The sequence below is a fragment of the Lepus europaeus genome, chromosome X (assembly GCF_033115175.1).
Source record: "Lepus europaeus isolate LE1 chromosome X, mLepTim1.pri, whole genome shotgun sequence".
Classification (NCBI taxonomy): Eukaryota; Metazoa; Chordata; class Mammalia; order Lagomorpha; family Leporidae; genus Lepus; species Lepus europaeus.
In genome coordinates this window covers 709816-727633 of record NC_084850.1, presented here as the reverse complement: position 1 = coordinate 727633, position 17818 = coordinate 709816, and the positions used below count along the sequence as shown (strand labels likewise).

The 17818-nt window shown below is 60.3% G+C and overlaps 3 protein-coding genes across 12 annotated transcripts in view; all 3 read right to left on the bottom strand.

Annotated features, from left to right (window-relative positions):
- Positions 1-2727: 2727 nt before the first annotated feature.
- LOC133753198 (N-alpha-acetyltransferase 10) lies at positions 2728-6648 on the bottom strand. Its single transcript, XM_062183630.1, has 8 exons — positions 6449-6648; positions 5954-6052; positions 5573-5631; positions 4561-4606; positions 4344-4459; positions 4117-4161; positions 3358-3442; positions 2728-3048 (listed from the first exon to the last, which is right to left on the bottom strand). The coding sequence occupies exons 1-8, from the start codon at positions 6467-6469 to the stop codon at positions 2812-2814; spliced, it is 708 nt and encodes a 235-aa protein (XP_062039614.1). The 5' UTR covers positions 6470-6648; the 3' UTR covers positions 2728-2811.
- Positions 6649-6929: 281 nt separating this feature from the next.
- LOC133753197 (N-acylglucosamine 2-epimerase) lies at positions 6930-11523 on the bottom strand. Of its 2 annotated transcripts, none has more exons than XM_062183629.1 (11): positions 11473-11523; positions 11174-11283; positions 10995-11070; positions 10795-10870; positions 10499-10671; positions 9926-10150; positions 9606-9687; positions 9221-9396; positions 8980-9111; positions 7144-7231; positions 6930-7052 (listed from the first exon to the last, which is right to left on the bottom strand). In XM_062183629.1, the coding sequence occupies exons 2-11, from the start codon at positions 11278-11280 to the stop codon at positions 6931-6933; spliced, it is 1257 nt and encodes a 418-aa protein (XP_062039613.1). In that variant the 5' UTR covers positions 11281-11283; positions 11473-11523; the 3' UTR covers position 6930. The 2 variants fall into 2 exon arrangements, with proteins under 2 accessions (XP_062039613.1, XP_062039612.1); XM_062183628.1 differs by having other exon boundaries at positions 11480-11523.
- Positions 11524-14053: 2530 nt separating this feature from the next.
- The window catches only part of LOC133753472 (host cell factor 1), a 26151-nt gene continuing 22386 nt past the window's right edge, over positions 14054-17818 (bottom strand). For all 9 annotated transcript variants that reach the window (XM_062184108.1, XM_062184109.1, XM_062184110.1 and 6 more), the window contains 3 exons: positions 16770-17070; positions 16096-16159; positions 14054-15917 (listed from right to left, as the gene is read on the bottom strand). In XM_062184108.1, the coding sequence (XP_062040092.1) occupies positions 15878-15917; positions 16096-16159; positions 16770-17070 (405 nt within the window). In that variant the 3' untranslated portion in view covers positions 14054-15877. The remainder of the gene's footprint in view (positions 15918-16095; positions 16160-16769; positions 17071-17818) is intronic.

Sequence of the window (17818 nt, the reverse complement as noted above, 5' to 3'; positions counted from 1 at the left end):
TTCTAGTCCTGGCTGCTCTACTTCTGATCCAGCTCTCTGCTATGGCTTGGGAAGGCAGTAGAAGATGGCCCAAGTCCTTGGGTCCTTGCACCCACGTGGGAGACCTGGAAGAAGCTCCTGGCTCCTGGCTTTGGATTGGCCCAGCTCCAGCCATTGAGGCCATCAGAAGAGTGAACCAGCAGATGGAAGACCTCTCTCTCTCTGTGCCTCTGTAACTCTGCCTTTTAAATAAATAAATAAATCTATTTTTATAAAGATTTATCTATTTGAAAGTCAGAGTTACACACAGAGAGAAGGAGAGGTAGAGAGAGAGAGAGGTCTTCCATCTGCTGCTTCACTTCCCAATTGGCTGCAATGGCCAGAGCTGTGCTGATTCAGAGCCAGGAGCCAGGAGCTTCTTCTGGGTCTCTCAGGTGGGTGCAGGAGCCCAAGGACTTGGGCCATCTTCTACTGTTTTCCCAGGCCACAGCAGAGAGCTGGACTGGAAGAGGAGCAGCCGGGACGCCAACAGGCATTGCAGGCGGCAGCTTTACCCTGTACGCCACAGTGCCAGCCCCATAAATAAATCTTAAAAGAAAAAGAAGTGCCAATGTTGGGGTCCTCCAGCAAGGCAGGCAAGTGTGCACGTTAGGCCGCAAACGTCCATGTGCACCCCACGCAGGCCCGCTCCAGCACCAGGAGAGGCTTATATACGCCACGGCCGCCTCAGCACGCTGTACCTGAGCCCTAAGCTTCCATCTGAGCCTGCCCAGTACACAGAAGACCCCTTGTCCATCCATCCGAGCCACAGGAAATGGCTGCTGAACTGGTCTGAACTTCCAAACGGGCTCTTGAGTCCTCTTCTGAGTGCACAGACACCCTCCCCATGCCTCATGCAGCTGCTGCTTTAAAACCTTGGGGGACTAGCCCTGCGTTTGACTCCTGTTTGGCGTTGATGGGCTTGAATGAAAACAGCCTCCTCGTCTTGTGGTCATACAACTAACGGAAAAGCCAGAGCCGCCGAGGTGAGGACCAGGGCTGCAGAACCCATGCAGCTCTGCGCAGTTATCCCAGGGCTGGCGCGGTCCGCTTTCGTGCGTGGACCAGCGGAAGATGAGCTCAGCGGTGAGGCTGCTGGCACCGTGCCCGGGGGAGACTACATGAGAGCATGAGTCAGGCAGAGGGTCCCAGACAATGACTCTCTGCGGCTCCTCCCGACTTTCCTACAAAGCAAGTTTCCTGGAAACGGGCACTTCGGGGGTCACGGCTGCTTCATCTCTGGGACCCACACCAGGCACACGGAGAGGCGGTTCCGGAGCTCGTCTGCGCACCTCAGCTCACCGGCCAGGAGGCAGCCGCTCCCAGGAGGCGGGTGCTGCACAGGCAGCGAAGGCAGCGGGGCCCCAAGACCAGTCAGGTCTGGCCGGCGGCTTGCCTTTTCCCTTCCCCTCAGGGCCTCCGCAGCTGCCACCTCCCCCCGGGAAACCCAACCGCTTCGGGAAGAAGGCGGAGGCCGAGCCCCAACGGGCAGCTCGGGACGCAGGGCACTGAACGCACTGGGAGTGCGGAGCCCGGGAGAGCCCCGCGCTCAGCACGGAGCCCTCTGCAGGACGCCGCGGGAGCCTGCGCGAGCTCGCTTCCCTCAGCGCCGGGGCGCGGCCGGCGCAGCGCGCATGCGCACCCGCCCCGCCGCCGCCGAACCAACCGGAGCCTGGGAACGCTGCCCGTCGCGGTCTGCGAACCGGAAGCGACTGACTCCGGGCGCCGAGGGCGGGACCGGCTCCCGCCTCCGAACCATACAAAGGGAAGTCCGCGGCTTGAACCAATCAGAACAAAGCCTCCTCCAGCGGCGGCTTTGCGCAGGCGCAGCTGATCAGTCTGCCCCCGCCCCGCCCTCGCGCTAGTTTCAGCTTTCTGCGCGGCCTGTTGTTGGTCACGTGTCAGGTACGGGCCAAAGAATCTAGCTATGGGAGCGGGTGGCGAATTATTCAGCCTAGCAGGGGGGCAGCGTGCCACCTGCTGTAGCTGGGGCATGAGGTATAGTGACAGCTCCGGAGTGCCGGCTCCGCTGGGAGGCAGGCGGCCAGAGGAGCCCGTCCGGGAGCAAGGAGCAACAAATTTATATTGTGCATGCAACTCTAATGGCGAGTACCTGAGTGTATGCATTTGTCAAAGCCTATGGGAATCGTACAATCCAGGGGGGGAACCCGAATGTAAACCTGCACTTGGCAGGACCCAAAATGTGAATGAGAGGAAACTGAAGGGCTGGAGAGGCTAGTCTGTACTAAACATAGCCTGTGAGTTATTCTCAAATGAGGGCCCAGGTTCAGGAATAGCTTCAAAAGGCATCATGGGGACCTTAAGCCTTAAGATGACGACCAAGCAGAGGCGGCGAAGGAAGCCAAGGTTTGACAGCGGCTACCAAGGCGAGTCCCTCCATTCTGTGCTGGGTCACCTAGCTCAGGCTGGAACATTAATGAGGTCTCTCCCAGAAGTCCAGGCCCCCTTTCCCAGGCCCAAAGCTGCTGAAAGCCATCAGACTTAGCAGTCTCACCTCCGAAGGCCCGACAGCTCTTCCATTCTACTTGGTAGGCTGCTGCGCACCCAAAGGCACTGCATGGAGCCATGTGCCCCCAAACATGCTCACACACTCTCCTTCTCGCTCTGGTTCTCTTTCTCTCTCTCTCTCCCAAACATGCTCACACACTCTCCTTCTCGCTCTGGTTCTCTCTCTCTCTCTCTCACACACACACACACACACAGATTCCCCAGGACCACGGGGTGAAGTTTATTTTGAGAGCTCCTGGGCAGGACGGTGGGCCGGGGCAGGCTCTAGGAGGCCGAGTCAGAGGCCTCCGAGCTGTCCTTGACGTCGGTGCTCTCGGTGGTCTCACTGACCTCGCTGAGGTCCTTGCTGTCCCCACCGCTGTCTTCAGCGGCCAGGCCCTTCTCCTCGCGACAGGCCTCTCCCGAGCTCGGAAGCGAACCGCCTTTGTTCTCCACCTTGTTCTCGATGGCGCCCAGCACCACGTGCCGGCCCTTCTCCTTCAGCTCCAGGTGCCGCCTCAGCTGCCGCCATGAGCCCAGGGGACATGGAGGGAAGAGACCCTAAGTCCCCAGGCCTGGGTGGGGCCCGGCGCGGCCTCTCTCAGTAAGAGCAGGAGCCACAGTTTATGCAGAGGCCACAGCGGGCCCCAGGCACAGCCATGCCCGGGTGGTCCTGCTTCCTCTAGACAGCTCTCGCGTCCCAGACAGCACCTCCCCGCGTGACAGGGCAGCAAGCCGAGGGGCACGGGGGCCAGGACTCCCAGCCGAGCAGCTGGTGGTCCGTCCCCGCGCTGGGGGCTGCCTGCTGTCCCGCCCCCGGGCTGGACTCACCTCCTCGGCCATGTGAGTCAGGTCCCGCTTCATGGCGTACGCGTCTTCCCCGTCGGCGTAGTATTTGGGCTCTACTTCACTGATCCTGGGCACAGAGGAAGACCCGACCGTGGGGCAAGTCCTGCTCCCGTCCCGGCGTCCTCCTCCCCGGAAGGGCCCGCCCACAAGAAGCCACAGTTTCCAGCACAGCTTTCCCTCTGCTCTCTCCAGCCCGGCAGGAAGCAGCACCCGAGGCCTTCACCGGCCCTGGGGCCTGCCACGCGCAGCGTCCCTGGCCTGGCCACCAAGGATGTTTCTGTGCTTGCTTTGTTAGCACAAGTCCTGAGCTGGCTTCCTCTTCCCTGCTCCTGGGCACTCACTGGCGCTGAGAGGTGGCCCGTCCCTGGGCAGGGCAGCGGACTTGATGGCCTGGACGTGGGAGCTGCTGACTCAGCCGCGACGCAGTTCCAACTAGGGGCCTTCTCCGGGACAAAGTCCCAGGGGCCTGCAGCTGGGTGGTGAAGAGTGTCTCCTCTCCACCCCCCGCCCCCAGACGGGAAGCGAGTGTCCCCAGCTCCCTCTCTCCTGTGCTGGGCACACGGCGACTCCTCAACTCACTAAACAGCCTCCTGCCTGCGTTTCTCGCTGCTTGCGCCCGGCCTCCCCCACCCCCACCACGCATAGGGAGCTGGCTGCCGCAGGCGAGTGCCCTCTCCACGCCAGCTTCTCTGTCAGCAAGCAGGAAGGCGCCCCAGCAGCTAGGATACTCAGCGTACTTACTGAAAGTTGAGGGTGTTGGAATAGAGGTGCAGGGCGGCCCGGTTACTGCAGGGGAACAAGGCACTGCTGAGCTGCACAGACTTGGCCGGGGCGGGACAGCATGTCCAGGTCCCACCCCTCTCCCCGGTCCCTCCTTCCCGCTCAGCGCACTTCCCCAATCTTCTGCAAAAGCCAAGGCTCCCCGGGACCCCCTTGCCGGTGCGCTCGCTCCCCTGCCCCGCATCCACCTCTTCCTGACATGCAGAGAGACGTATTTGGCGTTGAAGTTCTCGATCATGGCCCGAGAGGCCTGGTCCATCAGCTTCTGAGCCAGGCCGAGGCGCCGGTGGGAACGTTTCACCGCCTGGCGAGAGAAGGAGGACGGGGGCTGGGACGTTGGGGGCTGCTCCCACTAAGCCCTGCTTGCCCCCCTCCACTGCCAGAGCCTGGGGCGGGGCTACGCACCAGTGAGGTGATATGTCCGTGTGGCACATCATCTGGGTCCTCTTCCCTGCAGGAGAAAAGAGAGCAGCTAGAAAGGGGCTGGTGCGCACACAGCTGCCCCCGCATCCGTTTATAGTGGATGTGAGGGTCCCCAGACCTGCGATGGGGGACAGCTGGACCCTCCCCCCACCTCACCCCAGCGCCCACCAGATACACATAGCGCCAACAGGATGAAAAGCCAGTCTCCGGCTGTTACATAGTTGGGCACAGTGTACAGCCTTGTGAGGCACCACTCTGCAGAGAGCACCTGCTGAGGGTTGGGGGGAGAGGAGGATTCTGTGTGATACTGTAGCAGCCAACACCCAGCACTTGTCGGAATCAGAGACTGAAAAACTGTGCAGTTAGCAATGTTGTGTCAGTGTTAGGTGATCATGTGTTAACAAAGTTCCCTACAGGGGCCGGGACACTGTGGTGTAGCTGGTGCCGGCATCCCAAATGGGCGCCGCTTTGAGTCCCAGCTGCGCCAGGTCTCTGCTATGTTTGATCCAGCTCTCTGCTGTGGCCTGGGAAAGCAGTAGAAGATGGCCCAAGTCCTTGGGCCCTGCACCCACATGGAAGACGCAGAAGAAGCTCCTGGCTCCTGGCTTCGGATCAGCGCAGCTCCTGCTGTTACAGCCAACTGGGGAGTGAACCAGAGGATAGAAGACCTCTCTCTCTCTCTCTCTCTCTCTCTCTGCCTCTCCTTTTCTCTCTGTGTAACTCTGATTTCAAATAAATAAATAAATCTTTTTTTAAAAAATTACCCTACAAAAGACATGTTAATAATACAGGACACTGGTGGCGTGGGCAGCAGCGGGGAGTTACCTTCGGCTCAGTCTGTCGGTGAACTTTACACTGTACTAGAAAAGAAAGCCTAGTAGCTAACACTTCAAGAACCCCCAGCAGCATCTACGGCCAGACGTGCTGTTGACTCCCAAGCCGTCCAGGGCACAGCCCCAGAACCATGTTTCGCTCTTCCTCCTGGGTGACTCACATTTTGGCCAAGACATATCCCACAATCTTCCCATTCTCATCCTCAGCAATGTAGGAGAGCTGGCGACAGAGAAAAGGAAGTCAGAAAGCAAGTGCGTGCCACAGCTGCATTCGGCAGGCACAAGTGGGCCGCAGTAAGCCACGCCAGCCACGCCAGCCATGCCGGGAGCTCTCTGACAGCTCGGATCCTCCCAGCAGCCCCGTTTCCCCTTTGCCGGCTGGGGATCCCACTCCTACCTCCGGCTCCCTTCAGGCGCCTCCTCTCCTTCGGCCCTGCTGCCCTCACCTGCCCGTGCAGCCTCCCTGGCCTCCCAGAGCTCCCACTCAGACTGTGTTGCCCTCCACCTCGACTCCCCGGCTCCCGAACTCAACCACTGCCCACCTGGGGCCAAGAGAGGCCATGGTAGAAGTAGTACTTCATCTGGTAGTTCTCGGGCAGGCAGAGGAGGTTACAGTGCTGCATGTTCATCAGGTCCTCGGGCTGCAGGGGACAGGGCAGCGGATGCGCTCAGTCCCGGGTTGTGGCGACTAAGTAGGCCTCACCCGGCTGAGAACGCTGCTTCGCGGCTGCCGACTCCACCTCCATCCCTCTGGGCTAGGCAGGCGCTGGAAACATCTGAATTTGCACAAGGCCCGGCCCACGGCCGCTGTGCAAAGCTGTTTCACCAATGAGCGCCCCGACATCTTCGAACAGGGGGATCCGCGCCCTCCGGCTCCCCCGCACTGCTCCTCGGGCTGCTGCACTTTCATAGGCACAGTGGCCGCAGGCGCGCAGGGCCACCGGCCAGGCCCAACTGGACCCCTCGGGAGCATGCGCACGCGGCCACCCGGCCCGGCGCCCACGCGGCGCAGACAGCCTCCCGTCCCGGCCCCTCACCCTTGCATTGCGGATGTTCATAACGGCGGAGAAGCTGTCGAGTCCCAGGGGATCGAGATCGCGCAGTCAGCTGCCACTGCGCTCCGAAGCGACGCTTGGCCTGCCGGGACCGACCTGCGATCGGTGCTGCGACTGGAAGTGGAGCCGGGATCGCGGGGGGGTGGCGGCGGAAAAGGCGATGTGAAGCGGCCCTGCCACCGGCCGGAAGTGCGCAGCCGCCGGAGCCTCCCTCCTGGCCGCTCGGCCAATGCGCAAGGTAGCCCAGCGCAAAGGGCGGGCCTGCCCGCGGGGCGGCCCAGCGCGCGCCAGGAGCCAATGGGCCGAGCTGGTCAGCGCGCGGGGCGGGCCTGGGGCGGACCTGGGCGTTCCCCGGGCCAGGCGGGTGCCAGCGCTGCAGCCCGACGCGGCCCAGCGGCCGCCGCCACCCACCCACCCTCGAGCCCACAGAGGCGCACACAGGAGCGAGTGGAGCAGGCTCAGTTTTATTCCGCGCCTTGGCGGGCGGGGACAGCAGTCGGGGGAAGGGTATCGGGGGCGGGGCGGCTCAGCAGGGCACCCAGCATCTCTTCGCACATGGCTAGGCACCGTGGCACGTGGAAGCAGCCTGTGTGGAGAGGAAGGTGGGTAGGTTGGTAGAGCAGAAGGTGAAGTGGGTGCCACGAGCCCCTGCGGACCCGCCACTGTCCCCCACTCACCTTTGAAAGGACCCCCTTTGATGGTAAGGGCGACCTTTCCATCTTGGTTCAGGTAGCCAAACCATTCTCCGTACTCCGGATCGCGAAACTGGAATAGAGATGGTGACAGCTGGCGCCTGTTGGATCCGCCCACATGCCAACCCCATAACACCACTCCAGACCTGGCGCTCTGAACCTCGACACCGCGTCCAGGACAAAGATGCAAGCAGGGTTGGGGGAGGCAGCAAGCCATGCAACGAGACACCGTGAATTGGAATAAAAAGAATCGTCCCGGGAAAGATAAGAGATGGTCTACATCCTCACCGTGGCGTTGGTTGCCCAGGTGTATACATTGTCACAACTCGTTGAATGGAAATCATCTTAGTGTATTTAAATGTACTTTGTTGCAATTAAGTGTTGCTGGAGGGTTTACCTGCCTTGACACTTTTTAAGGTATGACTTCCCTGGAGTTAATGTGTCTGGCACATCCCGCACATTAGACCCCTCCTTGTCCTTGCTCTCCACGGGTTCCAAATACATCTCACCCTCCTTCTGCCCCTGCCGATGTCCAGCAACTCACTGGCCCATTCCACACTTCCTTTCTCCCGTGACCACCTGCTAATACACTTAGGAAGGTAGCTGAAGATGGCCCAAGTGCGTGGGCTCCTATCACGCATATGGGAGCCCAGGAGGGAGTTCTGGGCTCCTGGCCTTAGCCTGGGCCAGATCTGCCTGGAGAGTGAACCAGTAGCTGGAGGATCGATCAATCTCTCTCCCTCTCTCTCTGGGTTTCAAATAAATGAATAAATCTTTTGAAAAATGTATTCCTTCCATTTCATTTCGTAAAAACTGGTGGCTTCTAGTACGGCTCTCGTTGTGGGGAAGTACTGCCAAGCGTGTGTGGTGCTTGGAGATGCCTCTGGCCAAAGCCATGTGATGCAGATACCTCACTAACAGTCACGATGGAAGCAATGCTAGACTTCAACTTCGCAGTCACCACAGAGGGAGCTATCATGTCCCCTCGGCTCCCCGGCCCACGGATCCCAAGGCATACTCCTTACTCCCTCCGATCCAGATCGATCGTCATGGCTGGAGAAATGCCCCAGATCTGCGTTGGGGGTCCTGCCTGGGCTCAGCACTCTGAGCAGCTCAGCAGTCTGCTGCCGACATGGGGGCCTCTGGGAGTCCCCTGCTCACTTTCCTTCCACTTGTCGCCTTTGCTGCCTCCCCATTCCCTAAACATCTGTGTGTCCAGCCCAGATGGTTCCCTCTGAACTACAGAAACCGACATCCACCTGCTGCCCGACCCGCTTCTGCCACTTCTACTGCCCATGGCTGCCACCCTGGCCAGATCTGGCTGGCTGTGGTGACGGCCACGGTCTCGTCTGCTCCCCTTGCCCCTGGAAAGCCCAGGCCACTCTCCTAGGCACAGACCCTCCGGGCCTCTCTGCTTTTCCCCCCTCCCACTCAGTTTTGCTCCCAAGGTTGCCAGGTGTCCTTGCTGCACTACTCCTGACCTGGGCCCTGCACCCCCTTCTCCCGGGAACCGACGTCTGCCGCCTCCTTTGTCCATTGGCTCAGTGTCTCTGGCCCTGCCCCCTTCTCCCGCCATGGTATTTCCCACGGTCCCATTGTCATCTGTGTTTGCTCACAGTCTCCCCTCCCCATGGGGCTTTTTTGTTAACTAATCAGAGACCACTGCCCCCCCCCAGGGACTCTCAGACCAGTGAGGGGGAGGAGGCCCCACCCCCACCCCAGGGCTCTGCCTGCCACCTCTTCCCACTGGCCCAGGCAAGCCTGGCCCTGCCTGCCTGCTTCTCCTCCACACCCCCGTTGGGACGAGCAGGCAGCACTGACCTGGCGGAAGGTGTACTCAGCCACCTGGTAGAAGAGCTGCAGCAGGGCAGGGTCCCCGCTGTCACTGTAGCCCATGAGGAAGGCGATCATGGCTTCACTGTGGGGCCACCAGAGCTTCATGGCCCATTCCAGCTGAGAGCAGAGTGGGCGCAGGGGCCTGAGAACCCTGCCTGCCCAGCCCTCGCACAGCACCCCCACCCCCGGCCTCTGGCCCCGATTCGGTCCCTGGGTGCTCTCCCACCTGCGTGGGGCAGAGGTTGTCAACATCCTGGAAGTAGAAGAGGCCGCCGTGGTCAGGGTCCCATCCAGAACGGAAGGGCAACAAAAGGAACTTGTCAATAACGTGCGCTCGAAGTTCGGGGTCCCCTTTCCGGGCAGCATGCCGGAGCAGGAACCAGCCAGCTTCCAGCGCGTGGCCTGATGGGGGCAGGGGTAAGAAGGAACCAGCTCAAGGCCCCAACACCGCCCTCCTCCCTCCTGAACAGTGGGAGCTGCTTGGAGCCCCTAGCTCGCACCCCTGCTCCCCAACTCTGGGAGCCTCACCCCTCTTTCTCGGCCTGCTCCTCACCACAGGGTGGAAGTGGCAAAGGCAGAAGCCAAATCCTGAGGCCACTCTGCTTCCTCACCTGGGTTCTGGTGTCTTCCCAGGCAGCCAGGAAGTTCCTCGCCATCCTCTGACACGTTCTCCAGCACAGCTTGTCCATCCCTCTGCAGGGAACCAACAGAGGCAGTTCTGCCCCTAGGCAACCAGGCATCAACTGGCAACCACCACCCTCCAGCCCACAGCCCCACCCACCCAGCTCTGGGAGCCTGGGGCCTGCTGGGGCCGTCCAGCTTCCCTAGGGGCCGAGCCTCCCCGACTGCAGGGCAGGTGCGGGCACTGGAGGCAGCCCTGTGCGTGGGGATCAGCCCTCTGTCCCCGCCCAGGCCCCCTGGCCCCGCCCACCTGGATGTGCTGCAGAATCCTGCGGGCGCACCAGTCCCCCAGCTCGGCGTATCTCCCCGCCAGCTCCTCATCAGCCTCCCCGAACTGCTCGACCAGGTTGAGCAGCATCATGGGCACTGCCATGGGCTCCGCCGCTGGGGACCCTGGGAGCTGGGGCCGGCCCAGCCCCGATGGGTCCTCCCGCACCCAGCGGATGATCTGATCCATCATCTCCAGGGCCTCACTCTGGGGGGGGGGCAAGGAGAGGCCCAGCTGAGGCTGCTGTCCCACCTGTCCCGTCCCCAGGTACCTGGTGGGGTCCTGAGGACTCGGCCCTGGGCGGGAAGCCCGTGGCCTCTCATGCACTCCAAGGACACTTCACCAAGGGGCCTGCTGTGGGTCTGGCTCCTGGGCCGGGTTGGCCCCAGCCTGCTCTGGGGGCTCCCCGTCTGGGGGTGCAGGCAACTCCCAGGCAGTGGAGTCGGGGTCTTATAGTACAGGGAAGAGGGAGAGGTTCCCTGCCAACTGGGGGCAGGGCACAGCTCTCAGGGCGGGAGTGGGACCTGCATATCCCAACAGAGTTCCGGGGTGCACCTGATAATGCACTTCTCCTGTCACCCTCCACAGCTCGTTCATGGCCATAGTGTAGAAACACTCGCTGAAGATGGTCCGCTGCACCTTGACCGGGCGGCCATCCCGGGTCAGCACAAAGGCACACTTCTTGCCAGGCGGCGCCACTCTGGCATAACGCAGCAAAAATTCGCCACCTGGCAGTTGCGAAGGTGGGGTGCTGGGACTCAGGTGAGGCCCAGAACCCCCCCCCCCCAGGCACACACGGTTTTTCCTGCCTTCCCAGAGGCCACTAGGAAGATGGGCAAGGAATGTTGCACCTGCTTTTGCAGAGTCCAGAAGCGCAGAGTGGCGGAAGCGCTCAAACTTGCGGTAGAGGCGACAATACATCCATACCTGTGGGGCAACCAGAGAGCAAGCTCAGGTCTGCGGGGTGTGGCTGAGGTGAAGAGGAGCCCCCATGGCCGTACTGTGCGCACTGAGGCAAGAGAGGCCCAAGTGCATCAGGGAACACCCTTACCTGCCTCCCCTGCAGCCAGACGTATTTGAGGTCGTCGTACACCTGCCCATCACGGCCGAGGCACGTGAAGAAGCCCCTGTGGGACGCGCAGGGGTAGCAAAAGACTGAAGGGGCATCGAGCCCCCCGCTGCTGCCCCTGGAGCCCCTTGAGGGTGAGGTAGAGCAAAGAGGCAGCGCACCCATGGTCCTGGTCGTGGGAGTGCTCCATCCAGAAAGCCACCACGCGGTCCAGCTCCTGCCCTACTCGCTCCTTCCACGCCTGCATGGTGCCCCGCTCCTTCTCCATGGCCTGCCGGAAACTTGGGGCTTGGAGGTGCAGCTCACCCACAGCAACTTCCCCATCTCCCCCGGAGCTTCGGGATCCCGCCCCTCTGGGGTTTCCTAACACCCCCAGCCCCACCCCCACCTCTATGCGAGGCTTCTGACCCCACCAGCCCTCAGGGCCCTCCAGGACAGCACCCCCCGCCACGGGCCCCACCACTGGCCTGTCGCACTTGGAGACCCCTGCTCATCCCTCCCTCTCCTCCAGGAAGCCAGACTGAACTGGCCTCAGTCCCGTGACTGTCACTCAGCTGACCGAGTTGCGCCCCACCCACCCCCTCCTCCTGAGAGTTCCGCAGGGCTCGGGGGGCGGGGCTTGGAGGCACCGGCCCCGCCAAGATCTTTCAGCAGCCCAAGTTCCAGACACCGTCAGCTCCAGATTCTCTGCTCGGTGAGCAGGCAGGACGGCCTGGGACCTAGGGAGGGGCGTGGGGGGGAGCTGGGCAGGGCAGCCGACTCAGGGGTGCAGCAGCACAGGGATCCACTATAAAGACCGGAATCAGCAGGCCCTGCTGAACTATGACCTCCCAGGGCGGGCAGATGCTCTCTGTTGAGTCTGTTTCTCACCAAAACTTGGGAGGCCAGGTGGGAACTGTACAGGTAAGAGCAAGTGTCGCCCCCCCTCCTCGCTCCAGCCCTCCAGACCCCTCTCCTAGGGGCCCAGCCCTGTTTTTCCTTGCTCCCAGGCAGTCTCCCACCCTCCCTGCCAGCTGGGCAGCTGCACTTCTCAGAGAAATGATGTGGAGGGCGCTGCTTCTAGGAGCCACAATGCCCGAGGTCTCTGGACTCCCAGCATGGCTTGCGAGAAGCTTGGACTTCTAGAAGGCTCAGGAGCTTAACTAGACCTTGCACCGCAGCCCTGGGCTCTGGCTGCCGCGGAAGGTCGCAGCCCCCAGGCATAGCCCTGGATGGGGGCTCCTGCTGCTGTGTGCTAGTCTTTTTTTTTTTTTTTTTTAATTTTTGACAGGCAGAGTGGACAGTGAGAGAGAGAGAGACAGAGAGAAAGGTCTTCCTTTGCCGTTGGTTCACCCTCCAATGGCCGCCGCGGCCGGCGCACCGCGCTGATCCGATGGCAGGAGCCAGGTGCTTCTCCTGGTCTCCCATGGGGTGCAGGGCCCAAGCACTTGGGCCATCCTCCACTGCACTCCCTGGCCACAGCAGAGAGCTGGCCTGGAAGAGGGGCAACCGGGACAGGATCGGTGCCCCGACCGGGACTAGAACCCGGTGTGCCGGCGCCGCAAGGCAGAGGATTAGCCTAGTGAGCCGTGGCACCGGCTATGTGTGCTAGTCTTTGATGTCACAATGGCTGTCTCCTCGCAGGCCACAGCCGCTTGCTTGGTGGCCAGTATTCCTGCTTCAGGCCAGTCCTGTCAACCTCAAACAATTCCACTTCGGGATGCTTGGGAAGTAGGCTGGTCTCTGTCCAGCAGGCAGGTGTCCGCTCTATTTGCACCCCTCCTCCCCTGTGGCTCGTGCCTAGGAGGGCCTGGCTTTGTACCCAGCTGTCCTCGCAGCAGCCTGCACTTGTTGCCACGTGCCTCCCGAAGAGGCCCTGCCATGGCCAGCACCAGACACACTGGCGTGGCCCTTTGCCTTCTGGAGTGGCCTACTTGTAGGGGAGGTGGAAGGCAGGTGACTGGCAGAGGGCAGCTACTGGAGCAGGGTGGCAAGAACCCTTGCGCCCTTCCCAGACCAAGCACCCACAAAGCCATTGGTCAAGTCTGGCAAAGTGCACAGGGGTTCCCTGCACTTTCTGGGCCAGCCCCACAGGTACCCTTAGCTGCAGCCCTGGGCCCTTGCGCTGTGAGGTCCCTCTCTTCAACCTTAGGACCCCATGCTGGGATCCAAGGCAGGTCAGATGCGCCGGGGGTGTGGGAGGGCTCAGGGGAAGAAAGCCATGGCTGCTGTCGAGGCCAGCAGGCGAGATGGCGGCAGTGGACCCACAGGGCACAAAGCTGTAGGGAAACAGCTCACTGCAAAGAGGTTTCCAGGAGAGGTGGGATTGCCCCGGGCCTCTGATGCGCCCGCAGGCAGCGAGGGCACACATGCAGAACAAGGCGGGGGTGGGTCTGGTACCACCATCAAGTGTCTGCTACCCAGAACTGGGCTGGGGGAGCTCAGGCAACAGAGGTGTTAAGGAGACAAATGGGATGTTGAGGATGTGTGCCGCTGCACCCCTCCTTGTGGCATGAGCACTAGCTGAGAACCCAGGCCACCAGCTCGAGGTCCCACACCAGGCTCGTGGCCCTTGGGTTGGTTAGCAGTAAACTCTTCCCATCTAACAGAAAGCATACCCTCAACCCCATTGGCACTGTGCGTCAACACTTGTCTTGCTTCTTCCCTTTGGAGCCCTAGCTCACGAGGGAACGGGATGAGTCACTCCCACTGCACCCACCTCATGCCAGACAGAGCTGTCCTGGTGGGGACACCCTGGGGGCCCTGTGCTTGCAGTGAAAGCACAGAAGCTGCTGGCGACCTGCCAGGCCACTGCCCAGCGGGGTAGGGAAGTGCACGTGGTCTGACTCGCGAAGTAGAGGCACACACCTGGCCTTCCCCCGGGCCGGCAGCCAGGAGCCTGGAGCCACAAGCCAGGGGTATGGGCCTCACCCCTGCGTGCCTCCATACTTTGGAAGTGTCAGTAATGAGCTCTGGGCAGACCCCAGCTTCCCCCTCCAGGCGCCTGTCACGGAATCCCCAACACAATCAGATGCCAGATGGTTATTTCAAAAAAAGTCTTTTAATTGTTCAAAATAGCACAAAACGACATCGCACTATGGTAATATTGAGTCACAAGGGGTTACTCTACAATAGATGAACGGGCGTACTGTTCTCAGAAACAAGAGAAATCAAAGGGCGCTTGGGAGAAGGGATGGGGTCGAACAATGGGACCAGGCGAGTGGGCTCCAAGGTGACTTAACGTGACGTCTTCCACAGCGAAATATACTATAATACAACAAACCAGAGGCCCCGGAGGTGCAGGGCATAGGTGGAGGGCCACCCCCCCACCACATCTCCGGGCAGAGATGCGGGGACTGAGAACATTGGCTGCTCATTTTAAGTCTTTCTGCGATCTGCTTGCAAGCCTTGCTTGTTGCCTAAAGCGCAGATGTTGGGCAGAAAACTCCAGGGCCCCAAATTTCTGAGTGTGACCCTAGACAGGAGGATAGGTTGGCTGGGGACAAAGCTACAAATTCATTGAGCTGGTGGTTGGTGCCGTTAGCCCACTCAATTGCCCCAGCCTCCCTGGGCTGCCTCCACGAAGGCCCGGCTCCCCTCTAACCACCCCTTTCCTGGCTGCAGAAGCAGCCCTTCAGGGTATCTCTAAGCCTGGCTGAGGGGCAGGGAAAGAGCTGTGAAGCCAAGACAAGCAGGCTCCAGCCCACCCTCAAGCTTGACCCTCTAAGTGTGGAGCGCTCGCCCTAGAGGACTGAGGTGCGATGGCTCACTCCCTCCTCTGTCCCAGAGGCCTGGGACAGACAAAAGGAAGAGGGCAGGACTAACAACAGGAAATCAAAGTGGGCAGTGACAGCAGACCCCACGTGGGAGATTCCATACCTTTCCTGCCCCAGCTGCCCCCTGCGTTTTCCTCCAAAAAGATCCCTGCCAAGAATTAGCCGAGAAGGGGGTAAAAAAAAAAAAAAAGATACACATTCTGTACACAACTAACAACAAAAAAGGGACAAACCCCACACACTAAGGCTAAAATTACAATAAAAATGTTAACTTCATTGATTTCAACTTAAAAAATACAACAAATGCAGCAGTTGGTGATGCAGCCCCCAGCTTCAGAGCCAGGAAGGGCCCAAGCCAGGCTTGGTGGGAGCTACTCCACACCCCATCGGGACGTTCTCACAGACGCTGCTCAGCCGCCCCGCCCCCACCTGCTCCTCCTTTCCTGTCTTTTCTCTCCTTTCTTGTCTTGCCATAATGGGGAAGGGAAGAAGAGGTGGGAGCAAAGGCCTCTGAGGAAATGTGAAGCTTCCGGTGGGATCATGGGCACAGAAAGGGCTGGCTAAGCCTGAGGAAGGGGTGGAAGGTAGCTGGGAACACAAGGGAAACGCAATAAAGTAGAACCAGACACCTGGGCCAGGGCACCGTGGGAAGCCTCTTTGAGACCTCTTTCCTTGGCTCCTATGCTTGTTCCCCGCACAGCCCCTGGCTTCCCCCTCCGGCCATGGGAGAAAAAGCACAAAACAGGTGTGGGCTTTGAAGGGCTGGCATTTTCTGTCTCCTTTAAGTTTCACTTTCTCTCCCTCTGCGGTCTCTGAGTTCTCCAGCCTCGCACAGCGGGGAGGGCCGGCACCCACTGAGGAGGAAGCAGGCACCCTACTCTCGCTTACTGTTCTTCCCAACTGGCCTTCTGCTTCCTCCCAACAGCCACGGTAAAATGTGCTTTCTTTATTTTAAAAACAGAGAGAGAGAGAGAACGAACACAGGCCAGTGGCTCGTGAGGGTGGAGTATGGACACGGGTGGGACGGGAGGGAGGGGTGTGCCCGGGGGGGTGGTTCCTGAAGCAGAAGGGGGGGTCTGGAGAAGAATCCAGGTGCTGGTCAGCTTCCTCTCACTGACCATCTGCCTTAGATTTCTTTGGAGCGGATTTCCTTGGAAGATGGAAAAGGGACAGTTAGTGCGGGTCCCAACAGCACCGCATTCGCCATCAATGGGGAGAAGAGGTGCAGGGGCAGAGACGCGCAGCGTGGGTCCAGCTAAGCGCCCCCCCCAGGCACTCCCACCCGCAGCCTCAGAAGGCTCCTGAGAGGGAGGGGCTTTCCTCCTTACATTTCTGGAGAAGACATGGGCCGCTTGCTGGCCGGCTTGCTGCCAGAGCCGTCTTTACTGGTTTCTGAGAGGCAGAGAGGGGCGAGTATCAGTGAGAAGATGCAATCCCATGTCTCCCCAGCCAGCAGGGCCGCCAGCCCGGCCCGACACACACCACACTGCCCTTCCGGGCCCCAATCACGGCACCTCTCGCCTGGCTGTCCCTGGACCCTGCTGCAAACCCTCTTGGCTCAGCTCCGCAGGGGGGCTGCAGCCCTTATTCGCCAGAGCGAGGGCTCCTCCCACGCCCAACTGGACTCTGATCTCCCGCCTCCTCCTTCAGGGTCTCTGGACATGCTCTTCTCCCAACCCTCCCTGCTTCCGCTCACCTCGACCCCCCCTTGAGAAGACATGCCTGCTGCCCCAGAGCGGGCGAAGCACCCCGTGAGACACCCTCGTAGCGGCCCCAGATCGTAAAGATCCCAGGTCAAGTCTGTCTCAGAACTGATGTCCCTGCCCCCAACACAAGGACAAAAGGCCAGTGACTGTAGGGCAGGAGTCAGGAGAAAGCAGGGGCAACTGCCACGTGGGAACAGGTCTCAAATGAACAGTGAGTCGGTTACCAACGCCCAGGTGGGCTGGATGCCCAGTCCCTTCCCTAGAAGCCGCCCAAGGAGTCTGGGGAATAGACTCACCTTGTAACCACCTCACTTGGGTGGCGGGGCCATAGCCCTTCTCGTTGCGTGCTGCGATGCGGAAGATGATGGCAGGCTTGGTGGTGTAGTCGATGTGGGCATTGGAGAGGCTGGAGGACTGCACGAGGCAGGAGGGGCTGGGCCCGCAGTATACCCGCATGAAGGCCAGCTGGGCTGGGGCCGAGCTCTTGGGCTCACTGCCAGCCTGTGAGCTCTGGATGGCCAGGTACACGGAGTACTCTATGATCTTGCCGGAGGTCACAGAGGGCGGCTCCCAGGTAAGGTGAGCACCATCTGGACTCTAGAACCAAGGGAGCACAAGGTCAAGCCTTGCCCTCTTCAGCTATTGTGGCCAGGGCCCAACCTGCCCATCCCCAGGACAACAGAGGGGGCTAGAAGCTTCCAGAACAGACTGCTCATATGTCACACAAGCCATTATTTTTCATAACACCATAGATAGTCCACATCAAAATTCAAAGAGCTTTAAAGAGATCTGCCCCTAAGTGGAAGAAATAAAATGAACTGGAACAGCCTTGGGGTGAGCATTTGGTCTAGCAGTTAAGCTACCAGTTGGAACTCCCACATCCCGCACTGGACTGCCTGAGTACAAAGGGTCCTAGCTCTGGCTCTGACTCCTGACTGCAGCTGGCTTCTAACACACCCCTGGGAGGCAGCAGGTAATGACTCCAGTAGTCGGGTTCTTGCCACCCACGTGGGAGACCTGGATGGAGTTCTTGTCTTCTCACCTTTGGCCTGGCTCAACCCCGGCTGTTGTGGGCATCTCGGACAACAAAGCAGCAGATGGAAGCTCTCTCTAACTCTGCTAGTCTCTCAAATAAAAATGAAACAATAAACCCACACCTTCCTATACCCACTCTGCCACTCTGCTAGGTGTGACTTAGCCTCTCGATGCCTCAGTTTCCACATCTGAGATGTTTTCAAGATTAGATGAAATGAGGCTGGGGATGGATGGAAAGGGATGGGCTTGTGACATTACCCACAATAGCAGTGTCTGTTCACTAAAGATGGGGCCCTGCTGCCCTTGCCCA

Coding starts and splice junctions, on each gene's coding strand:
- LOC133753197 (XM_062183628.1), bottom strand. CDS start 11,506: ATGAGCAGGGGTCTCCAAGTGCGACAG. Junction 9,112..9,220: donor ACAACCTCTGCCCCACGCAG/GTGGGAGAGCAC, acceptor CTCTGCTCTCAG/CTGGAATGGGCCATGAAGCT. Junction 7,232..8,979: donor CTGAGTACACCTTCCGCCAG/GTCAGTGCTGCC, acceptor TCTCTATTCCAG/TTTCGCGATCCGGAGTACGG.
- LOC133753198 (XM_062183630.1), bottom strand. CDS start 6,469: ATGAACATCCGCAATGCAAGG. Junction 5,632..5,953: donor ATGGCCTCTCTTGGCCCCAG/GTGGGCAGTGGT, acceptor CTCTGTCGCCAG/CTCTCCTACATTGCTGAGGA. Junction 4,460..4,560: donor ACGGACATATCACCTCACTG/GTGCGTAGCCCC, acceptor TTCTCTCGCCAG/GCGGTGAAACGTTCCCACCG.